At 32.2% G+C, this 24,816-nt stretch overlaps 4 protein-coding genes across 4 annotated transcripts; 3 read left to right on the top strand and 1 right to left on the bottom strand.

The window, feature by feature from the left end:
* Positions 1-1,680: 1,680 nt before the first annotated feature.
* LOC125069097 (cuticle protein 18.7-like) lies at positions 1,681-2,299 on the top strand. Its single transcript, XM_047678458.1, has one exon. It carries the CDS (start codon positions 1,696-1,698, stop codon positions 2,206-2,208), a length of 513 nt encoding a protein of 170 aa, XP_047534414.1. The 5' UTR covers positions 1,681-1,695; the 3' UTR covers positions 2,209-2,299.
* A 1,976-nt stretch (positions 2,300-4,275) lies between these two features.
* Positions 4,276-5,076, bottom strand: LOC125069095 (cuticle protein 38-like). The gene has a single exon (XM_047678456.1). It carries the CDS (start codon positions 5,053-5,055, stop codon positions 4,324-4,326), a length of 732 nt encoding a protein of 243 aa, XP_047534412.1. The 5' UTR covers positions 5,056-5,076; the 3' UTR covers positions 4,276-4,323.
* Positions 5,077-12,327: 7,251 nt separating this feature from the next.
* Positions 12,328-16,649, top strand: LOC125069540. The gene is made up of 4 exons (XM_047679060.1): positions 12,328-13,018; positions 13,335-13,345; positions 14,236-14,258; positions 15,901-16,649. The coding sequence occupies exons 1-4, from the start codon at positions 12,366-12,368 to the stop codon at positions 16,612-16,614; spliced, it is 1,401 nt and encodes a 466-aa protein (XP_047535016.1). The 5' UTR covers positions 12,328-12,365; the 3' UTR covers positions 16,615-16,649.
* A 4,845-nt stretch (positions 16,650-21,494) lies between these two features.
* On the top strand, positions 21,495-22,288 carry LOC125069096. Its single transcript, XM_047678457.1, has one exon. The coding sequence runs from the start codon at positions 21,525-21,527 to the stop codon at positions 22,224-22,226; it is 702 nt and encodes a 233-aa protein (XP_047534413.1). The 5' UTR covers positions 21,495-21,524; the 3' UTR covers positions 22,227-22,288.
* Positions 22,289-24,816: the final 2,528 nt, after the last annotated feature.

Here is a 24,816-nt window from a genome sequence, read left to right on the forward strand (position 1 = left end):
AGCTTGAACAATTTATGACTTTTTAACTTAATTTTCCAATTTTAGTTCTGCCTAGCGGTCCCTTGCCGATAATATGGCTATATGTGATCTTTTTTATTTGGTACATTACCTTTAATTTCGATATAAAAATTATTGACCAGTTACGAAAGAAGAAAAAAAAGCCATGCCAAACAGAATTATTATTATAAAACAAATCAAATTCTTGTTGAGTGTTGTAGGTTGGTTGGTTGGTGATTGGTTTTTATAAAAACAAAAGCTTTATATTTTCCATTATCGGTAATAAGAAAACTCTCGATGCAACGTTGAAACCTACATTCAGTGATACACGCGTCCGTTTGGGTATTGTTTTCGCGGGCCACGTGTGACCCAGACTTCGACGCTAACACGAGAAAATCCTCCGATAAATAAACATCTTCGCTTACATGAATTCACTTTATATTTAACAATCTTTACAAGTTCACTGAGTAATATCATTTACGCGTGTAATAAACTTGTCAGTAAGACCACAACAATACCTATAACAATTGTAAGTCATTTAAAAAAGAAACCTCCCTTTTCGACAACAAATCCTATAATATGTTTCATATAAACGTCTTTAAAATTATATTATTAAATCCTTTACCAGTATATCCAAGGTATGTACAAAGTCTTATTAAGAATTAGGAGTTTTTGCAGTTGGTAAAAACTGGCCGAATAAATTATGATACTAAATAACACATATTTAGATAAGGTATATCAACTATTCAAAAAGGTATCCTGTTTCTTTTTTATTCTAAACACATTTGCCTTTAATATATTACATTATACACTACTATATATTCTAATTATTCTCAGGAAAAAAGAAGTTCAACAACATTGTTGTTTAAAAATATTTATATTTATTCAAATCATAACATAGAAAAATAATTTAATATTATTATTATAGTTTAGTATTAATTATTATAGTTAATAAGAAGAACTAAATGTTTTGGCAAATGAACATATAACTTTAAGCGTTAAATATGTTAATGTATCTTGAAGTAAATTTATTTATTGCAATGTTCATTGTGTGTACTTCAAGTTTAGTTTTAATATCCGGTTAGGAATATTAGACTAATAAAAAAGGGTTGCTTCACTCTCTGTTACTTTACGAATAATGAACACTGAATCTATCGTAATTAAAATTGACAGAGATAGCCATTGCCAGAATGGGACTTGAATGACGTCATGAGCATATCAATTACGGGAAGTCAAATAACGCGGATGAAAAAAAGAACTAGTAAATATATATATATATTTATTTAATAAGTAAAAAAGTACTTATCATGAAATGAAAATAAATAGTATATGCTATATGTATCAGCTCAGTATATTAAATTAAAACGTGTGAAACTAATATTTTGCTAGCAAAACTATTAATTTTCATATTTTAGATTATTAGACAGATTTAAATGAAAATCGTTATCCTTTCATGTTTTATTTTAGACGCCTTGATATTTAGACCGAAGACTTCCGTCTAAAAAAGTCGTGTATATATTAAATACATCATAAAAAACAATGTTGGTTGACAACGGCTATCTAAGACTATCATTTGAAGGTGATTCGGTAGCATTTTTTGTGGCTCATAAGTTTTAAATCTTACTATATAAGCATTAGAAGCGAAGTGTGGAGCATCAGTCGAGTTCCTTCATCGATCGAACATCTCAACACTCTACAATGTTCAAGTTGGTGGTTTTATTGTCCGCGGTGGCTTTGGCTGCCGCCAAACCCAGTCCGTACGTACCCATAGCGTACACCGCGGTGCCAGCTGTCAGCTCAGTGTCGCAGTACAGTAACAGCGTAGTCCACGGAGCGCCCGTCGTGCCTGCTGTATACAGCGCTTCATACTCGCCATACGTAACTGGCGTCGTACCTGTCTCTGCCTTATCGCAAGCACCTAACTCTCCCGCTGTCGTTCTCGATGCTGTTAACGGAGTTCCTTTGGATACACCTGAAGTAGTTGCCAGCCGTATCGCCCACTACCAAGCCAAGGCACTCGCTGGTGTGCATCATCTCGCCAAGCGCTCACTCGTGCCAGTAACCTACAGTTCCGTGGTTGCTCCTGGTTTCCACAACGTGGTATCTCCGGTCTACTCAGCACCTTATGGGACTACCTACACTGCTCCTTTCGCATCTACTTACGGCTACTCCGCTGTAGTACCTAAGGCTCTCTCTGTGCACCCCTGGTAAATAAATATAGTCACAACGAACTATGTTTAAAAAACTTAAGCTATTGTATGTCAAATAAGTCGATACTGCCGAAATAAATGAATTATTAAAACCAAAATCTTTTATTTTCATGTAGATAATTTATAATTAATGTTTATAACTGATAATTAATTTATTTGGGTATCAATCAAATTAATAGAAACACTAAAATATATATTATTTTGAATTCTTCGTTTCTTACATTTCATAGATTCGTATATTTTTTACAGACATGAAAACAACTTTAGTCTATTTCAAGTTATTTTTCCTTTTTAACGATAGAAAACTAACCTAATACTACTTATTATTATTATGACTGGGCAGAACAAATTCAGACTTTTAAATTCAGTTTATTATAACTTTTCATTCACAAATAAAAAATATTGATTAAATTGATCTATATCTACAAATTTAAATTGCTTATCTATAAATAGTATAAAAAGTCGAATTCTGCTTCAGGCTGTATCTGTACTAACACTAAGTTTCTAATAGAAAGCACTAAAAATGAGAAATGTTATGTTATAATCTATCTCGTGATATTATGATTTAAATATGATTCGTGTGATTTAAAATAAATAATCACTAGTAAATAATTAGTAAGTTTTATTGGAACCGGTTATATTAAATTATATCATAATAATCGCATACATTTATATAAAAATAAAATATCTTTATCAGAGAGAGTGACAAGTTTATTAACAGCGTATGCATCTTATAAAACAACATGAGTAGTAAACTGACTCACAAATGTAAAAGACACACATAAATCAAAACGAATCGTGCATCTTAATCCGGCCATCGCCCGCTGTGATGCAACAACCTGTTTGACCATCAACCACGAACTTGAATTCATAAGCACGCGCAATCGATGCATATTTACCGTTATGCATCTATAAAACAGCGATCAACAATTTTATACTACCAATAACAGAATACCACTTCAAAATGTATCGACAAATTTTAATATTTTTTTTTATATGTAAAGTCAATTGTCAACTGCATCAACTACCTGTTATATATGCCGCGCCGAGTGCAGTTTCATATCAATCTCGAATAGACGTAAAACATTCATCTGAAATTATTGCACCTGTGGTTTATAGTCCGGCTGTATATGCAACATATCCAACTATGGAAGAGAGAACAAGTAAACTAGTGTTAACTCCGGTGACAAACGATGTGGTCCTTACACCAATAGCGTTAAGCTTCTTCCAAAACCTACCATTGGCAAGAGCTCTAGAACATCCGATTTTTATTGGACAAAATCAAGATTCTGAAGAAATAACGAAAAATGAATTAGAAAATGTGAAGAAAAATGATACAATTGTTGAAGATACTACAGATAATATAATCGTATCTACACAAGTATGATACATACATTGTCATTCAAATATTTATCAAAGAGAGTTTAAGACTTTTAAAATGAATGCTACGTAATTTTCTTGTCATAAAGTGTTCAATTCAATTACTTTATGTTTAAGCATTATTTTAGTTATATGAATTTTTAGGTAACAAATTGTACTTGATATTTTTGTAAATTTTTCCAGAGGTGCATGCATTAATTATTACAGCTTATGTTTAATCTTCTATAATTCATACAAATTATATTTGTATGGCAAAATAATTGAACTGGCGCTTTAAATTGACCACCTCGAATTTAACGATTTCTGTAATTGTTCATATTTTTTAAATTTGATTAATTAAAGTATGTAAAGTTTTATAGACAACTTGGATCCTCAAATATTTTATAGGTGATATTAATGATGAGTTTTTAATTTGAATGTGGTAATCACTTGGCAAATATAATAAAAGGTGAAAAAGATCGAGTGTACTTTCATTAAGTTTTTTACAATTTTTATTGATCTTTCAATGTGGATAAAGCATACAACTGAATATAAATGTATGATTTTTTTCTTAATCACAAATAAAAAACTTTATATTTTGATATTTCATTTATTTTATTATTTTATTTTTTACAGTGATCTAACATGTTCATATGTACATTGTACAATAACGTAAAAAAAAAGTGTTTGCTATCATTTTTGAATATTCGGTGATTTTGGTTTCTTTTCATTTATTTATTATCCTTGAAGTTTTGAGTTAAATGTGAGAAAACAAGGCAGGGCTGGAGTACACAGCAGGGCTTGAGTATAGAGTAGGGATTGAGTATGTAGCTGGGCTTGAGTACGAATATGAAGTAATAGCAGGCGAACTTTTAATGTCAACTCTAGACTGATGCGAGTAGGAGGCAGGTGCTGAGTATGCTGGGAAGTTCAGAGCAACGGATCGTTTCTTTATCAAATGCGAGTAAGTTATCGGAGTAGCAGACACGAACGGCGTTGAGAAAACGGGTGCATGAGCGGTATATGTTGACGTCACCAAAGGAGTTGCTGCAGCGTATGTAGGAGCAAAGTATGTAGTAGGCAAGATCAATCCAGCCGATCGCTTCTTAATCAAATGAGCGGCGGTACTGTAGATTGGCGATGAGTAAGTCGTGGTCAAAGGAGCGACCGCAGCGTAAGAGTACGTGGTAGGCAAAGGAGCAGCAGCGTATGAAGCCAAAAACGGAGTAGGTGCTATGTAGCTTGGTGCGTGATAAGAGCTGATGAATCCAGCTGATCGTTTCTTGATGAAATGGGCTAGAGGTGTGCTGTAAGCCCAAGGTGCGGAATAAAATGCTGGTGAAGGATGGATAACACTGCTGGCCTGGTTGGTGATAGTTGTTGTAGCCGGTAATATAAAGCTTCTAGAGTACGCCAAAGGTGAAAAGAGCCCACTGGGTTCGCCCACCGCCGCGGCGAGGAAAGCACACAACACCACCAATTTGAACATCTTGGTCTGTGTTGATCGGATGAGAAGCAACTGATGCCTGAAACTGTTTTGCATTGTATTTATAGAAAGTAATACTAAGGGCAATCTCGTATTATAAACCGGTGTAAGAAGGTCATTCAGGAAGCTGATATTTACACAGAGCAAGGACATCCAGAATTTCACACTACTCGGTTCATCACTGTCACGATAGTCCAATGACATGAAATTAAAGCGAACTATATTGAACAAGTTTTACGACTTTTTTTATTTAAGAATAAAATTCCATTCAGTGAAATTCAGTTATTGAATGTGTACTGCAAATACTTATCATCACGACTTTGTTTTAATTAAATATTATTTTTAATATTGTAACAAAACGATTTATTTTTTTATTAATTTAAATTATCCATACCAATATGTTGTTAGAAAAGTGACACAACTAACTGATAGTATTGCATATATATGTGTGACGGCGACGGCTTTGAAGTAACACTACAGAATTAAATAAGGTTATCTTTGATTTAAATCTGTTTAAAAAACCATTAACAACATTTATATTAGAGTTATTATATTTCGTTTAGTAGAGTTTTTAATGATATTATTGTCGTCAAATTATATATCATTTTATTTGTGAACTAGAAAGAGTGTTTCTTGCCGGTTCTTATCGAATGTACATTTCCAAAAAACATGTAAAGTAAAGTACATTTTGTTATTTATTTATTTAAAATAGGTCAACGGCATATGGGTCGCCAAGCGTTATCCCTTAGGGTTTTATGGTCACATGGCTTTTGCAAAAACAAACTGTACGCTTAACTAAATGAAATTAAACTAATACAAATAATTTATTTAATGTGGAAGCATTACATTATTGATAGTTTCAATAAAAAGTACCAATCAGATCTTTGAAGATATTGTGCTCTTTTTATAAAAAAATTATAATTCTAAAATTAAAATTCTATATTTGATAAAAACATCGGTAGTAGTTTCATATCCAAATATATGTATCATCTACGAACTTACTTATTGTAAAAACTCTTTGTAGAGAAGCAACAATTTGCATTTTTTTTATTTAGCCTCGACCGTATATGTTTGCCGTTTTGAAATAGTGTTGTAAAACCATATACATTGCCCACTAGCAATTTATTAATTCCATGCATTCGAATAACATGAGTGATAAGTTTGTATGTGTTCATTCTTCCTTGTACCAACGTTTTAAGTATGGACAAAAGCCAAAATAAAAACATTGAAATAAACCCCTTCCAATCCTTAGCTGGTTCAACTAAGGATGAATTAATATAGATTTTATTGGTATTGTATATCTAGAAACTATTTCTCGTGAAGCTAATGCATTTTCAATCAGCCCTTTGTATAACACCTATTTTCTATAAAATTTCATACTTCTCCTTATTATTTGTGTAACACAAACCATTGTTTAGCGCGGCACGTGGCCTTTAAACATTTTCTAAGTGAGTATACATTAATAGCTTTGAGTTCTAGCAACAGGGCGTATTATTTGATAAATAGATGATAAAGTGTGGATTGAGTATTTGTTGATTACTATGCGTTATAAGTAATAATTCATAATTATTAATAATTATTGAAATCTTGTCGGTTCGTTTCGGTAGAATCTACATTCCAAGCTGGTGGTAGCACAAACGTGTAATGAATCCTGTAAAATGATCGATCGATACAAAAGTGCTCGCTAGAGCCTCTTCGAATAAAGTATATTTTGATTTGAAAAAGCCAGTTCAGTAATATTTTCAATTAAAGTATTCTAAATGAAATGATAACGGTAATTATTTATTTGAAAATATCGTACGAACGAACTTCAAATTTTATCTGTTAATTTTAATTAGCCTAGTGTTAAGATTAATTTAATTTTTACCGAAAGTATTTCTCAGAAAGAGATTTCTTGAGAGAAATATTGGGACATTATCAAACTGAAACTTATCTTATTTATTTTTTTATGAACATAACCATAGAGTTATTGTGTTTGTTTCAGATCAAGTATTGCCTAATAAGAAATAAAAGCTCAATTCGATATTCAAAATTTTGCTCATTTATGATAAAATTTTGTATAATATTAATTTTATGACAAAAATACTTCAAATATAAGTATTAAAAAATATGAATATAATTATTATCATAGGCATGTGTAATTCTATTTTTGTTAAAATAAAACTTTTAATTTTAAATTTGACGAATTTGGTTTTATAAACATCATTGGATATTTCATGATCACTAATTTAGAGAATTAGTCAGCATATAAGTTTTTTTTTTAACTCACTCACTTCACTAAAATTTTAAAATCTATAAAGAAATTTATTATAATATTTAGCTGTAAATATTATTATCGTATTATAGACTAATATATTCAACTATATAATAAATAAAATATTCTATATTATACATTAGGGCTTAACATTTATGGCCTTAAAATATTCTACTTTAGATTTATTAAAAAAAAAAAACACAATATTATTACCTTTCTTATCGTCTTGTACAGTCCATAATTAATCATACGTAGCTTGTTATTTTGAAACAAGCAGAGCAAGATTAAGATTGTGTGCTGTGCATACAATTAACTTATAAAATAATATTATTTTATCATGAACGTACAATTTATGACACGAGGAAACACAAAATAATTATATCATATATGAGATTTAAAAATTCTTGAATTAAAATTTAGATTGGCTTTACCAATCCGCTGGTCAAAACAAAAACATATTTACTGAGTATTTAACATTTCGTCTGACAAGTAATCAGTGATTAAATTCTAGTCTAAATTAAAGTCTTTGGTGTCTTTCAGTCAAATATTAAAACAAAATATTGTATTAAATAATATATATTGATTATAGCGAAAAAAAAATCCGAAAAAAATAATAATATAAATTGTCTATAGAGTTTCTAGGATTCCGTAGCCAAATGGCAAAAAACGGAACCATTATAGATTCGCCGTGTCTGTCTGTCTGTCCGTCCGTCTTTTTTTCGAAAAAATAAGAACAATACTGTTTTTGAACTTTGTAAGACGGAATGCATCTTTCTATCCGTTCAGCTTTCTGTGAACCACATTCAGATTTTCAGACAAAAATAGAAAAAAAAACAATAAATTTTCGGGGTTCCCAATACACAGAACTAAAACTCAAAAAAAATATTTTTTATCTATCCCATATCTATGGAAAGGTCTTCAAAAATTATATTAGCTTCCAATATTTTTTTTTCTGAACTGAATAGTTTGCGCGAGAGACACTTCCAAGGTGGTAAAATGTGAAACCTTCCCCTGAAACTTCTAAAATAAAAGAATGATAAAACTAAAAAATATATATGATGTATTTTACTTATCATTCAATCAACTCAAATATAAAAATAAAAAATTTAATTTAAACATAAACCTTGTTACTTGCTGCTACGGCCCCTTCATGGGCGAGTCCGACTCGCACTTGACCGCTTTTTTTATTTATATATCTTTTTTTTCTTATTGTATACATGCTGACAGTAATTGCTTTAAGAGATGAGCTGACAATGTAGCTATCTTATGATATGACATTTTGTGATTTATTTCTGGTGTGTATATTAATATTAATTGACTGTAAATATTCCTCTACAGCTGCGTCCTTGAGAAAGTTTTATTTTACCACTTTTTCAATGCTAGCTCGTGGATGTACATGTGGTAAAATTTCATCCTACTAATGAATTATAAACCCAATAACAAAAATACTTAGCAATGGCTGCCTGGGCTTGAACCTGTTAACTTCAGTTGAGATTCACATGATCTAACCACTAGCCTACTTTGTTTTATACATATTTTTTTTAATGTACAAAAGTGTTGAAACCTTTCGAAGTTGAGACTGGTAGTAGATATATAGTTCAAATATGAGTAGTTTATACATATATAAGAAGCTTAAAATAAAATTATCACTTAGTAGTATATATAACCAAAATGAGGCTCAGCTGGACGAAGAATGTTTATTTTAATTAACATAAAATGTTCGTAACACACAATTTACTACATACATTTTCTCTTTCTGTACTCCTTCTCCATACAAACTTTAACCATGTCAAGTCAAACATTTCTTCGTGCGCGCATTGGAAATGGGGGCTACAGTTTTCTCTTACTTTTTAATCTTTGATTATTTAAATATCTATTTAGATTGTCAAAGAATGCGTCAAGAAAAATTGTAGCCAACGGTTGGCCACTAAGGACACGAACACTAGTATGGTAGTATGAAACTTGGCGAGTGTCAAGCGTCATACTTGCTTACCATGGAGAGCTGTCACGCACACCGAGATAATAAAGTTGACCCGTATTTTGTAGAGCGGCACTGAATCTAGATATATGAATTAAGTTATAATAAGATTATTAAAATATTGTACTGAAAACATTGAATATCGTAATTAAATTCAGCGCTTTTCATTTCTCTATCGCGGGCTTTCTCTAAAAATAGCATCAACGTCATCGTTGAACGCTTCAGAGGTGTGAACAAGTAACGTGATCTTACCTTAGATTTAGGTCAGCCAAGATTCATATAACTCTGAATGACGTAGTGTCGATACACTACGGTATGGTTCCTGAATAATTTATATATTTAAATAAGGCCATTCAACGTGTTACAAAATCTAAATATTAATATATTATGTATCTAACGAACAAGGTTTCATTCAGGAAATATACAATATTTCTAATGGGATTTAATTCAAAGATCGACTTATAAAATTCATATATAAAGAAATTAATCTTTAAAAATCCTATTTAATATTATTTTCCTATCCGTATAAATGTCAATTTGTTGGTTTGCAGCATACCTTAACTTAACCTCTCATTATAAAATCATATACGATGTTAAAGATGATATAAAGATTATATATATAGGTGTACCTAGACCTAACCGATAATTACATGCGGACAAATCCACGGGTAGAAACAAGTATTTGTATAATTTTGAAGTCAAACTATATAAGTTGATCATAAATAATAAAATGGATTAAGTTATTTTCTAGCTCTGAATATTTTGATTTGTGAGAACCTAATTAAAACTTTAAGCATTTAAAGTGTAGACAGAATATTATATGGTTTAAGGTATGTACTCGTATCATATTACATAATCATTTACAAACAATATTTTCTTTATGTATACGCAACATGCTGGACGTATATACAATAGATATGATCAAAAAGAAAAAAAATACAAGTCAACATAAAAAATAACATCAATGCTTTAAAAATGATTAAATAACTCAAATAAGTCTTTGTAATGCATTAACTGTTTACCAGAAGCCGTGTCAAGCTCAAATGAAGTACTATTATATTCTCCTAGCAATATATACAACTTAGTTCATAAAGATTGGAATGTATTTGTAATAAAGTATGTATGTATATAAAAATTATATTATTTTATAATAACGATGACAACTTGTGAATAGCGGGCTAACGTCATATGTAAATGCATATGTACCACCGACCATAGACAATGGCGCCGTTAGAAATATTAACCATTTCTTACATCACCAATGCGCCACCAACCTTGGTAACCAAGCTGTTATGTCACTTGTGCCTGTACCTGTAGTTACACTAACTCACTCACTTCAAACCGGAACACAATAATACTGAGTGCTGTTTAGTGATAGAATATCTATGGTTAAATCTTTATTTAACCCGTTTTTTAAGTATTAATATATTAGCGCTTAGTAATTAAGCAAGCTGTTCAACGCTTAATATAATGAAAGTGCATTATTATTATAGCGTTTTGAGTAAGCTTAATCTTAAGTAGTAGTAATTCTTAACCAAAATCACAATCGAAATATTATTTATTCAAGTGTATATACACTTATATATAAAAAGCATAGCATAAAATAACTTTTATGCTGACTGTTACATATTGAATTTACTGTAAAGCTACCACCGGTTCAGTAAGAATAGAATTAAAACATAAAATGGCATTGCAATTTATATTTTACTAAAAAATAATGAAGACACATAAAACCACAAAAATGATATTCCTATACATACAACACTAATACATGTTACAAAAGTGGCTACACGTGTATTCCTAATCCTAATTCCTATAACTAAAATAGTATATTTAATAGAGTTAGTATACTAGTCTTAATTGTAAAACGAGAACAGTAATTTTTATTTACAGAAATTGTTTTAAAGAAAATGTATTTGTTTTTATAAGGGACTAATGTTCTATATCATGAATAATACTTAACTTATATAATCAGGATGTGGGCGAACGTCTAAGAAAACCAACCTCATTTGTTTTTTTTTATTTTATTTAAATAATCTTTGATAATAATATTCTATGTAACTTAGATATGAGATGTGTTAATTATTTTTTTAAAGTTAACGTCAATGTTAGCTCCGTTAATGTGTAACAAAAAAAACACTGAACCTTTTTGATTAATTAATACATAAATTTGTAAATCTCTATTAATTTAATTTAGTTTAAATCATCATAATATTTTATCATTATCATTTAACAAAACAAAAGAAAATCTATGAAAAGCTCTCCGCGAGTACTACTCTAAAAAAAGCGTTTAACTTCTAATTCTCATTCTGTTATAAGCATCTATTATACAAAATAATTATATTTTTATAATTCGATAAATCCGACTTCATTTAATAAATTTTGAAAGATCTATAAAATATAGAGTGTCAGTGACTGTCCCTGGAGAACTCACGTTAAAGTTTCATAAAGTGGATTACTATTTAACCTAAATTCAGGATGTTGACTTAAAATAAAAGATCACTATGCCGATGTATTTTATATATTATTTACATTTGGTAGCTTTAATTATTGTTCTTAATAAAGTCTATGATATTAAAGATTATATCTGTATTGTTAAACATAGCGAGTATCTTTCTTTAATACGATTGACATATAGTGAAAATAAACTGAGTCGATAGAAATAGAAATATAATTATAAATTAATTTACTAAAAAATATAAATCTAATTTTAATCTTTGTGAAGTCGTAATTATTGAACGTTTCGCCGTTTGTTGAAATAAGATGCTATGTAACCAAGTCAAGTCAAGACAAGTCTGATGTATTATTGAAACTTGGGAAAGGCTCGAGTATATCATTTGGTATACACGCAAAAAAATCAGAACAAGTTCGCAAATTATGTTTCTTTTAAAGGAGAACACAAATCGTCCTGATACATAAACTAGCTTTCGTTTCTTTGTAGAAGTTGTCCTTTCATGGCCAACGATGTTTTCCGGTGCCGCCCATAAAGTCAATCGTAATATGCAAGTATAAAAGACGCATGCAACTTCATAATATCATCAGTGTCTCTCTTCACAGAAAGCAACACAGACCACTTACAAAATGTTTAAGCTGGTGGTGTTGTCTTGCGTCCTGGCGGCGGCGTCCGCATCGGGTCTTTTCGCAGGATACGTGGCGCCCATAGCGCCTCTGGCCTACGCTGCACCTTTTTTGCAACCTCACAATTACCGAGGACCTCTGTCTCTTGCTCCTGGTCAACCCGCTAACATTATTGCAGCTGATGGCAGACCTCTTGACACCTTGGACGTAAACTTGGACCGCTCTGCCCACTACACCGCTAAGGTTCTTAACAATGGATTCCACGTATTGAAGAAGCGATCTGCAGCTATTGTTGCACCTATTGCCGCTCCTTTCGTAGCTCCATTGGCATACTCCGCGCCTCTTCTCCAACCTTACAACTACCGTGGGCCATTATCCCTTGCTCCAGGACAGCCTGCTAACATCTTAGCTGCTGACGGCAGGCCTCTTGACACTTTGGACGTAAATTTGGACCGCTCAGCACACTTCACTGCCAAGGCCCTTAGCGGTGGCGTACACCTACTCAAGAAACGCTCTGTTGTCTTGGCTCCAATAAGCACGGTCGCCGTTGCCAGAGCGCCACTGATCGCCCACACTTACGGATATACAGCACCCCTAGCAGCTGCACATTTAGGCCACACCATCGCCTATCCTGCCGCACCTATCGCTCACGTGCTGTAAACTTCGCTATAATCTAAGATGTAAATATAATAATTATACAAATTATATGCCTGTTAAAAGATTATGACATTTATTTCATTCCTAAAAAAAAAAAAAAAACGGTTCAATATTGCAGTATAAAATTAAATTATAGCTTTAAATAATTCAAAACAAAATATTAAATTTTAGTTTAGCAAAAAAACTACTGTATACAGTAACCTCTTTTTTAAATTTGTTATCTTGTAGATGCTACATCTATGAAATTATAAATATGCAATATCAAATGTCGAAAAAATGATCTACCTTTAAGACTCGCGCTGTTGTGTATTTCAGGAGAATTTCAGGTAATTTGTTTATATGCTGAATATCTCCAGCGTACCTTGATATAAAATAGATTTTAAATTCCTTAACCTTTCAATCGTACAAAAATCCTTCGGTATATACCTATTATTTGCGAAGGAGCACCCTCCTCTCTGAATTATAGTATACATAATATGTAGTTATTTAGTGACGGTGTAAGTAACGCTCGTGCTCAGTAAAATATATGGTTCAATGGCTTTTTTTAATAATCCATCTAACAGTACGAACAGATCGCTTTCCTCGATTATGTGGATTAACGTGAATATGTGGCTTGGTCGTTTCCTTACTACAAGATCTATTGTATAACAGAAAAGTAATGAACAGTGGATACACTTATCACCTTACGGCCACGTGAATATAGTGAAATGACTATGCATATTTATAATAACTATTTTACCCATATTTTGACTAAGGTGTAGTTTGTGAAGCTATAGTTGGGGTGTGTGGAGGTAGAAGCTTGGCTCTACATGAGATCTGATAATTTTTTAACATTGCGAGTCATACGGTCCTTGCAATATTTTACATGAAAATGTTTTTGGAGGGATTAATAGAAATAACAGTGCCTTGTTTTCAAAAGCCAAATTTATCAGCCGATTTTGACAGATAATCGAATGACGTTACTAAAGATAGCTTCGTCTATCCGAGAGTGACTTGGAACTTTTATTAAAATGCTGGTAAGCACGATTTTTATAAGCGTTTCTATCTCTAGTATCCGTCCTGACTACTCCTGACTATGACTAGTTTCGACAGGAAATGGAAAGTCATTTTTTTTTTCTTTTTTATTATTGGACAACATCACATACATTATTAAATATTATTAAAATAGATTTAGCTATATTGAAAATAGATTAAATATTGATTTGGCTATATTTAGGTACTGAAACTAGGGATAGATTGGTAATTGAAAACGGCCGTTAGAGTGAGATGACTAATGTACGAATAAATAAAAACATGATACGATTCATGCTGATTGCTTTTATGAGCCTACTTGAATAAAGAATATTTTGATGATGATTTGGAAAAAATACAACCAAAAATGTATTTTTTAATATCGCACATAATAGCGAAATGACGCCTTCGTGAGTGAATAAATTTTTAAATAAATAACTACTTCTTTAGTTATATTTTTCTGTCTCAATCGAAAATAAATAGACGTAGGTAGATGTAAATTTGTAGAATTCATTTCATATTGTGCCATCAGAAAACATGTGTTTAATTTTATTTTTTAGATTTATGTAAAGCTAAAGAAACTAATAAAGAAAATTTAACAAAAAAAAAAAATCTTTTTTAACGTAACTACATTACCTATGTATGTATATACTATTAATTTATGCGACGAATAGATGGATTAAACATCGCGTTAATGTAGGTATTAGTTAACGTATAATACACAAAGTATAACAGTGTTTTGTTTCCGAAGAGTGCTATTCGCGTAATGTATAACCTGGGCCCCAAAGTTACTTAACTAAACAAAATAAAAAAAATAACATAATGACTGTCACTTCTCAATATATACTTGGTAATGTAATGGTTTTTCGTAAAAATACAAAAGATTTGTAGAAATTTTCGACATAAATACAATTAGTATTAGGAACAAGTTACCCGACAACACAGGGCTAATAATTCTTTGTTGCCCAACATTTAACGCTCTTACACATTACGAGAAACGATCCAAATCATTCAGATGGCAAATTTACATTTAATATAACCCTGTATAGTGGCGATTCAAAAGCTCGAAAATATACTTCATATTTTGATAAAAAAATCCAATTTTTTCTTTTAACTCAGTCTTTTATTTGTCCTTTCATTGATTATACATAATATATATAGTAAAATTATTTATCTAAATATAATTGTAAATTTTCGGTTGTATTTTCATTACCAGAAGTAAAAACAATCCCTTGTTTGAAAAAATAAAACACTTAATCCATGTGTACGACCGAAGATAAAATGGGAAGGATAAAGATTATTTGCTAAATAAATAATCTTTCTTAGAAATATCTTTATTATAAATACAACTTATAAAAGTTAAAGAACCCCAAGTAAGTATATTCGAATCTGTTATGATAATAAATAAAGTTGTTTTTTTTTTCTATAATAACTTAGTAGTGCTTGCCCAAGCTAGAATACGCAATCTTCTATGAATATTCTCGTTTCATAACCAACAGGCCATGATGGCAATTTGGTTTAAAAATAATAATTAAATATAAACAAAAAACGAAAAAATAAACTTCCTATAAATGCTTCTTTCGCATTATTCTAATATAATAATTACGCTTACAATTATTATCAAAATATCTTTTTTATAAAAATGTCAATAATTATAGAAACTTTGGACATTCTAAATATATTAAAAATTTAACGTTAATGATACGAAAATGGAACAAAAGCTATTTAAACAATGTGCCCTTTTAAGAAAAACTTTCTTTAACAAACTTGTCTTCTCACGGCCAACTATGTATTCACGCGACGCGACGCGATATTTTCCCTATATAAGACTTTGGACGATCCAAAAATGTATCAGTGTTTCTGAATTCAGAAAACAACACAGACCACTTACAAAATGTTTAAGCTGGTGGTGTTGTCTTGCGTCCTGGCGGCGGCGTCCGCATCGGGTCTTTTCGCTGGATACGTGGCGCCCTTAGCGCCTCTGGCCTACTCATCGCCGTTCTTGCAGCCTTACAACTACCGCGGACCCTACTCTCTTGGTCCTGGTCAACCTGCCAACATTCTGGCTTCTGATGGCAGACCCCTAGACACTTTGGAAGTGAACTTGGACCGCTCTGCTCATTTTACCGCTAAGGCTCTGGACAACGGTTTCCATATTTTGAAGAAACGCTCCGCTGCTTTCATCGCTCCTTACGCCGCTCCTTACGTCGCTCCTTATGCCGCTCCTTACGCCGCGGCTTACGCCGCCCCTTTGGCTTACTCCGCGCCTCTTCTCCAGCCTTACAACTACCGTGGACCATTATCGCTAGCCCCTGGACAGCCCGCTAACATTTTGGGCTCTGACGGCAGGCCTTTAGACACCTTGGAAGTCAACTTGGATCGCTCTGCCCATTTCAATGCACAGTACAACAATGGCGTACATCTATTGAAGAAGCGCTCCGCCGGTCTGATCGCCCCAATCAACACTGTCACCTTTACTAGGACGCCACTGATCGCTTCCAGCTACGCGTATGCTTCACCACTCGCCCACCAATACCTTAAACCTATCTCGTACGCCGCCAGCCCCATCACACACATCTTCTAACAACTGTAACGCTTGCCAACGATGATGTAAATAAAAATAAATGACTATTTCAGAATATTGGCCTTTTTATATTAATTAATCCAAAACTTGTTCGTATTTATATTATTTATATAAACCTGTACAATTGAATATTAAAAATTATCCATCGGGTCCATAAATTCTATTCTAAATCAGGCAAAACTAAGAAAATTGAAGTAAACTGGTACTAATAATAGTTAGTACACCAAAAACCATTATTTATTCAAAAATATATATGATTTAAGACCGGTTTCAATACCATTGAAAAGCAAATCTTTGAAAATGATATTATTATTAGAACATATAATATAAACACTTCTAAATTATCTACATGTATGGCAAAACACAAGAAGTCAATTTGAAAATATTCGTTACCCGACTGTACATAGTATTCTGTTTATAATATTCATATAATCAATACCAATATTACTTAAAATAAGTAACGCGATGACGTTACTTTCAAAATACGAAAAACAAACTAGAAATTAATGAAAAATTCCCAACAAAAAACAAATTAATTGATTGTATTCAATCCCCGAACAGGCATTTTAGTAGCGTGATACAATAAGCTCCAAATCTTGCCCACTAAAGGAAAGCAGGCTACAGTCCCGCAGTGGAACAGTTACAGCTGTTAATATTCAATCCCATCAAAAACATAAATGTAAAAATGAGAGCCAAGTTAAATATTATGATATATACCTTGGTTGTTGTCTTCAACGACAAAAGAAGTGAGATCTAAATTTGTGCCAAGTTAAATAGCATTAGCATTAGCAGCCTGTAAATTTTCCCACTGCTGGGCTAAAGGCCTCCTCTCCCTTTGAGGAGAAGGTTTGGATTATATTCCACCACGCTGCTCCAATGCGGGTTGGCGGAATACACGTGTCAGAATTTCGTTGAAATTAGACACATGCAGGTTTCCTCACGATGTTTTCCTTCACCACCGAGCACGAGATGAATTATAAACACAAATTAAGCACATGAAAATTCAGTGGTGCATGCCTGGGTTTGAACCCGAAATCTTCGGTTAAGATGCACGCGTTCTAACCACTGGGCCATCTCGGCTCTTAAATTAAGTTAAATAGTCCTTTCTGAAATTTATTTATAACTACATCAAATATCATTTCTTCTTATAACTTGGGATAATATATTGTTGCCTAAGGTCTGACTTGGCTTTTGACACATTTATGTCAAATAGTTTTTGAGTTATGAGGAGGTCAAAAGTGGCTCCAAATGGTTCGTGTAATATTACACACGGTGCTGCTCGCCAGTTCTGTTACTAGAACTTGGCTGACACGCTACCGCATGTCTAGATTTGGTGATAAGGTGGTGCGGTAAACGCTGACTTGTGATAGCGGTCGACCATTTAATCCGCAATTTTGACTTTTTATAGCGCCCGTTGATCGATATTATGTTACTATGACTTGTGTTTCCAAGTCGACACGCTAGAAGACAGGAATGTATTTATAAAATAAATATTCGTAATGTAATATAACATTATGAAATATTTATTTTTAAGAATACAATGATGAACGGTTATATTTGATAAGTTTTCTGTTATATAGAGATGATATCACTTCTAGAAACCTTTGAAGAAATAATTCATAAATATTTAATTATATGAGAATAGATATATGCTAAAAATAATAAAAAAAATAATTTTAAATACATACTTATATTATTTTGTGGTTTATCATTGGTTCCGTCCTTTTTAAACCTAATAAACATTATTATTCAATTTAGCTTTCATTTGTCCAGACGACCAATAACTTAAGGGTAATTGTTTAATATGTAATCACGTATGTAGGCCATTGATTATTTCGGCGACAATTGTATTGGATAAACCTCAAAGTGGCCTACTGAATATTTATAAATTTAATGATGGCAGCTGTATTAACGGTAACTAATATACTAAGCATGTCAAATAAAACCATAGGATATAATCATAGAGGAACTATAAATAACTGCTTTGAAACTAATATTATTAGAGATTTGGCATATAGGAAAATTTAAAACAAAATTAGCGATTATTATATTAATTAGTTTGGGCTATAACATTTAAAATGTCGCAAAATACTTATTTTTTAAGATCTCGTTCATATTCATTTTGTGGTAGGGCTTTCTGCAATCTCATCTGGGTTGGTATACTATCCACGCATCAGATACTGTACAAACAGCAGTACTCAGTATTGTTGTGTTTCGATTTGAAGGGTGAGTGAGCCAGTGTAACTACAGATACAGCATATTCGTTCCCAAAGTTGGTGGCGCATTGGCGACGGAAAAGAATGGTTAATATTTATTATAACGCCAATGTATATCGATAGTGGTGACCTGTTACCATTGGGTGACCTTTTTGTCATTATTTATTATATACAAAAAATCCATCTATTTTATTTGAAATAGAACCGCAGTTATAAATACGTTTGTCTCTTTAACGTTTTTAGTCGCCAAAAGCTTTTCGCTTGATATAAACTTTGGTACCAAAACAAAGAATCGAAGCCGATTTCAAGTTAAAACTAAATCTTAGTGTAACCTTAACTGATTTATGTGGTAGATATTTTCAACTTATTTCAATGCTTCTTAATAGCTGCGTCCTCATTACTTTGATATCAACTTTATTTAATTTATATCTCAAATGCAAATTTATTTATTCGCCGCATTAAATACATTTCTCTAATTTATAAGTTTAGAGCAGCTATTATTTTTAAATATAACCTAACTATATTGTATACAAATAAAAATAAACCAGTCTCCATGTCAATAATGTAACTAAAAATAATCGAATCGCTAGTAGAATATTATATTTAATGCTTCATTGATTGTACAATAACTTTACAAAGGAATGTAAATAAAAATACCTGATAAATATTGAAAGAAAACCATATCAGTGCCTTATAGCCGTATTCGGCTTTGATATTAATTTCCATTTTTTAACTTCCTTAGTAGGTATGTGTACCTCCTTGGTGTACTCGTTTATTTTGTCTTTATCTTTATTATATCCATATTACAAATAGAATAAACCTTTACGTTAATACGTGTTATTTTTTTTATTTTTGACGAAAAGATCAATCCGTAAATAAAATGTTATGCTATAAAAATATATGTTGTCGCGGGCTTTTTTCGTTTAGGGCTATTTAAGATAACGGGTAACTCTAACGGTTTTAACAGAGCACGCCAAAATAGCTCGCAGTTGGCAGAATATTTTCATTCTTACTTGACATTATCGTTATGTTTTGGACAATTCACACAATATATTTAAAAAAATAATAGCCTTTGTGTTATTCTCATATATACGCTATATTATTGTAAAATTTCATTAAAATCCATTCAGTGTTTGCGAAAGTAAAATACTTCCACACATAAAATCTTCCGCCTTCATAATATTAAGTAATGATAATTTTTTCATAATTTTAATTCAATTTATATCGCAAACATAAATACTAATCACATCAATAATAAATAAATGACATTAAGCGGTTTATATCAATACTACTAAAGTCAATACTTATTGCTAATTCACTTATTCACTTGACATGTGGTCGACATTACTGTTGCTGTTCTGTAGATTTTTCGTATGTCACTCGTGAAATGTTGAAAATCGACTTATGTGATACGTTATTTTGTGTGCGTTTATTCTTTAAATGTTATGATTATTATAATTAATATCGTTCCCCTATATGACATTTCACGATCGTGTTTCGAGTTTCGAGTTTTTCCTTACAAAAAAACTCTACGGCACTTATCAGTGCAGTAAGATGAATTAGTATAGGACAAGCATTAATCTCTTGTTAACGATCTAAATAATATTATTTTAATATAATTATTGAAAAGAATATTCTATATAACTTTACAATCGATACTTAAGGGGATGACGTTTTTAGAAATGCTTAACTAAAAAAAACTAATAAACTACAGAAGATGATGCATAGTGTTTTGGACATTTTTTTAGTATATTATTACATAAGTAGTTACGTTTCGAACCCATTTTAAATTCATCCATTTTAAAGCTTACGTTGACGACGTTGATTGACGTTACAAGTGTGAATTTCATGATCTTTTAGCTAATACATACATTATATTGTGTTCTAAAAATATAAAAGTATTAAAACTCATTTATAATAAAATAAAAGTTAAAACAAATTACCCACAATATTGTGTGATATTAATTCATGAAAAAATATGATTTAAAGAATATATTCAGGCAAACATAAAATGTTTTAATAATAACTCGAATCAATTATAAATATTTCATGAAGGTAATTATTTTAATTTTTGTTTGAATATAAACAAGTCATTTGACAGTTACACATATATTAACTTCTGACAACGAATATCGCTATAGAAAATAAACTAAATGTGTAGACTATTAGATATTTTCTTCGCGGCTTTGTCCGCGTACGAGACCGGAGAGTAAGAGACGGGCACACTTTCTGTACGGATAACATTTATGCAATAATTATGATGATAGGCTGAGCACAATCAAACAAACACTTTCGCATTTATAATTTCTTTTAGTTAAATAATAAAATCATCTTATACGAGCAGAAAAAATATTTATTTTATTGATTTAACTGCAATACATTGTTTAAATTATAAAATTTTAAGATATTTCTTTACCTTTATACTGAAATACTCTGAAAACTCAAAACTCATTTATCAAAATCACAAATCAAGTATAGCGCTTACCAGCATCATTAATTGTATTCACTATTTAATGAAAAAATGCCCTTTCAAGTGAACTTTAGTATCTTATCAAAAGTTGTCCTCTCACGGTCGCCAATTTATTCCGGCGACGCCCCTAAAGTCGTTCATATGTATGAGTATAAAAGAGTCTTGTAATTTTTGAACAGCATCAGTGTTTCTGAATTCAGAAAACAACACAGACCACTTACAAAATGTTTAAGCTGGTGGTGTTGTCTTGCGTCCTGGCGGCGGCGTCCGCATCGGGTCTTTTCGCTGGATACGTGGCGCCCTTAGCGCCTCTGGCCTACTCATCGCCGTTCTTGCAGCCTTACAACTACCGCGGACCCTACTCACTCGCTCCTGGTCAACCTGCCAACATTCTAGCTTCTGATGGCAGACCCTTAGACACTTTGGACGTGAACTTAGACCGCTCTGCTCATTTTACCGCTAAGGCTCTGAACAACGGATTCCATATTTTGAAGAAACGCTCCGCTGCTTTGATCGCTCCTTACGCCGCTCCTTACGCCGCGCCTTACACCGCTACTTACGCCGCTCCTTACGCCGCTCCTTACGCCGCTCCTTTGGCTTACTCCGCGCCTCTTCTTCAGCCTTACAACTACCGTGGACCATTATCGCTAGCCCCAGGACAGCCCGCTAACATTTTGGGTTCTGACGGCAGGCCTCTTGATACATTGGACGTCAACTTGGACCGTGCTGCTCATTACACAGCGAAGGCTCTGAACGGTGAAGTACATCTCTTAAAGAAACGTTCAGCTGCTTTCATTGCCCCCTACAGCACAGTAACCGTCGCTAGGACGCCACTGATCGCTTCCACCTACGGCTACTCAGCGCCCATTGCCACACACATCAGACCAGTCACTTATACCGCAGGCCCTTTCGCTCACGTCTTCTAAAATGTGTCATGTTTTTAAATTGTACATATAAAGCAAATAAAACCGATTTATAATGATTTACATAAGAGTTTTATTGATTATGATTATTGGAATGTAAGCTAATTTTCTTTTGTCCAAAGTTATGCAAAAACATGTAATATATTTTTGTATATTAATACATTGTTGTTTGTTGCTTGATAAAGGTCATTTACATGACATAAATGAAACAAGTTTTGGGCGTTTGATGTTTAAAAATAAAATTATTATGCTTTCACTTTTATTAATGAATTAATTGCAAATATTTGTAATATATATGACACATACTGATAAGTGAATAATAATATAATATACTAAAACCTTCTCCAAAATATACTAATGGCATAGATCCACCTCTTAACCCTGCTCGATTGGGCGTTACCTATGAACATGTACGCACGCACCCTGTATGCTTACTATATGCCGTTTGTGGACAAAACTGTTGAAGGTCTGTTTAAGTGTGTCCAACACTCTGTGGACCAGCTTTCGCCGGCGATTTGTCAATAGACAAAGTTTAAATAAATGTTAAATCTTACTTTAGAAACGAATACCTTGCCCCAGGAAGAGTATATAGAATTTTCGAAATTAGAAACTAAGTATTTATGTTTACTGTGTTACTCCTGTTTTTTTTATACTATAATTTACACTTTTCATTTAAAAAAAGATTTATATTATTGTGAATATAGACCTAATATTGTAAATATTTTGTGACCAGCTGTAAGAATACCCTCTTTATTGGACACCTTTTTTTGCAGAAGAAAAACAATTTCAATATCTGTAGTGTTACCCGTAAGAGAAAATACCATGAATATTACTTTACTATTATTCTTCGCTTTCGATGCGCCTAGAAGGACAATTGCCTCTCAACTTAACTATTTGTCCAAATATATATTTCGTTTTTACTTTCATTGAACAATAAATAATAGTTGTCGATACAAATCAGTTTTACACAATACGATTATTGTATAAAACCTCTGTCGGACCTGATACTTTAAACTAAAAAAATGAGAACTCAATCGTTATAGTATCGAAAAATTTACATATATAGTTTTTGAAACCGAATATAAAGTTATGAACAAAAGTCTCTCTTTCTGATATAAATATCCCATCAAAAACATAAATGTAAAAATGAGAGCCAAGTTAAATATTATGATATATACCTTGGTTGTTGACTTCGACGACAAAAGAAGTGAGATCTAAATTTGTGCCAAGTTAAATAGTCCTTTCTGAAATTTATTTATAACTACATAAAATATCATTTCTTCTTCTAACTTGGGGTAATATATTGTTGCCTAAGGTCTGACTTGGCTAGTTCTTATATGTTTATAAACACAAATTGTAGTTTGTGTTTAGAATACATCATTTTAACATTCATTTTTACATTTATGTTTTTGATGGGATATCACTACTTTTTGTATATAAATTATTAGTAGGTACTTATTAATAACAAAATTAATACCAAATGGTTTTTGTTAAGCTATTCTATTTTCTTATGTTTACGGAGTATAATTGTCTTTTTTTTGATACGTTCTTATTTTTCTTGTAGGTACCTCTTAAATGTTCGAGTCAATTGCCCATTCAGTGTCCGGATATTTTTTACGCGTTTTCTGTTTATACTTAATTTGCCCAAGTAGGGGTGGTATAATGTGCGCAGACGGTTGTACTCTACAATAGAGCTCTCTTGTGTCTTGATTTGACTTGGACCTAAATTGATAAGATGTACTCCATCTAAGTTTTTAACTCTAGAGAGGCCAACGTAAGCCTGCTTTTTATTTAATATAGAGGAGCCTATGTCGAAAAGAGCACCGTCAAGGCGATGGCCTTGTGATTTGTGTATAGTAGTAGAATATGCTAAGCAAATAGAGAATTGTTTCCTTTTAACATATATGTACATTACTTAATATCTGTAACTTGGTTTGGCTTCTAGTTCGCAAATTAAATTATGTTTAAATTGTATTGTTATTTTACGTGCGCTATTGCTGTTGTCGACGTCCTCAATGTACTTTCTCTATTTTTCCATTGGACCCATTCACCAATCCTTTGCTGACATTAGCATGCTCGCTCGATACTGTTCTTCCAAGCAATAAGGATCCCCGTTTGTAGCGCTAGAGTACAAACTTAAATCATTCCTGTTGCGATATACATACTCTACTACAGTCTCACGAAACCTATTTTATTGTTGTATACTAGTATACTCAAACAAAAAATATGCATTTGAATAGACTAGGCAGCTTCCATCGGAAGGCATTGAAATAATTCTTATGAGCGCGGTTGCTACTCGCTCAGACACGTCCGCGTTAAGGTTTAATCACAACGCTTCTATCCCGCTGCTTCGGCGTCACGTCGCGCGCCGTGAACCGAAATGCCTATTATTATTATTTTTTAAGTATATATATAGATTTTGCACCATTGATGTGCGCTAAATGCTAATTAATAACGTAATAAATACCAAAGTCAGCTATACTAATAAGTAATAAAACGGAAATATTTGGATTTAAAAAAACTTAAGGGTGGTATTCAACTTGTTATATATTCACGTGAAGACCTTAAAATCCACATTAAGACCGGCTGTCAT

The sequence above is a fragment of the Vanessa atalanta genome, chromosome 15 (assembly GCF_905147765.1).
Source record: "Vanessa atalanta chromosome 15, ilVanAtal1.2, whole genome shotgun sequence".
NCBI lineage: Eukaryota > Metazoa > Arthropoda > Insecta > Lepidoptera > Nymphalidae > Vanessa > Vanessa atalanta.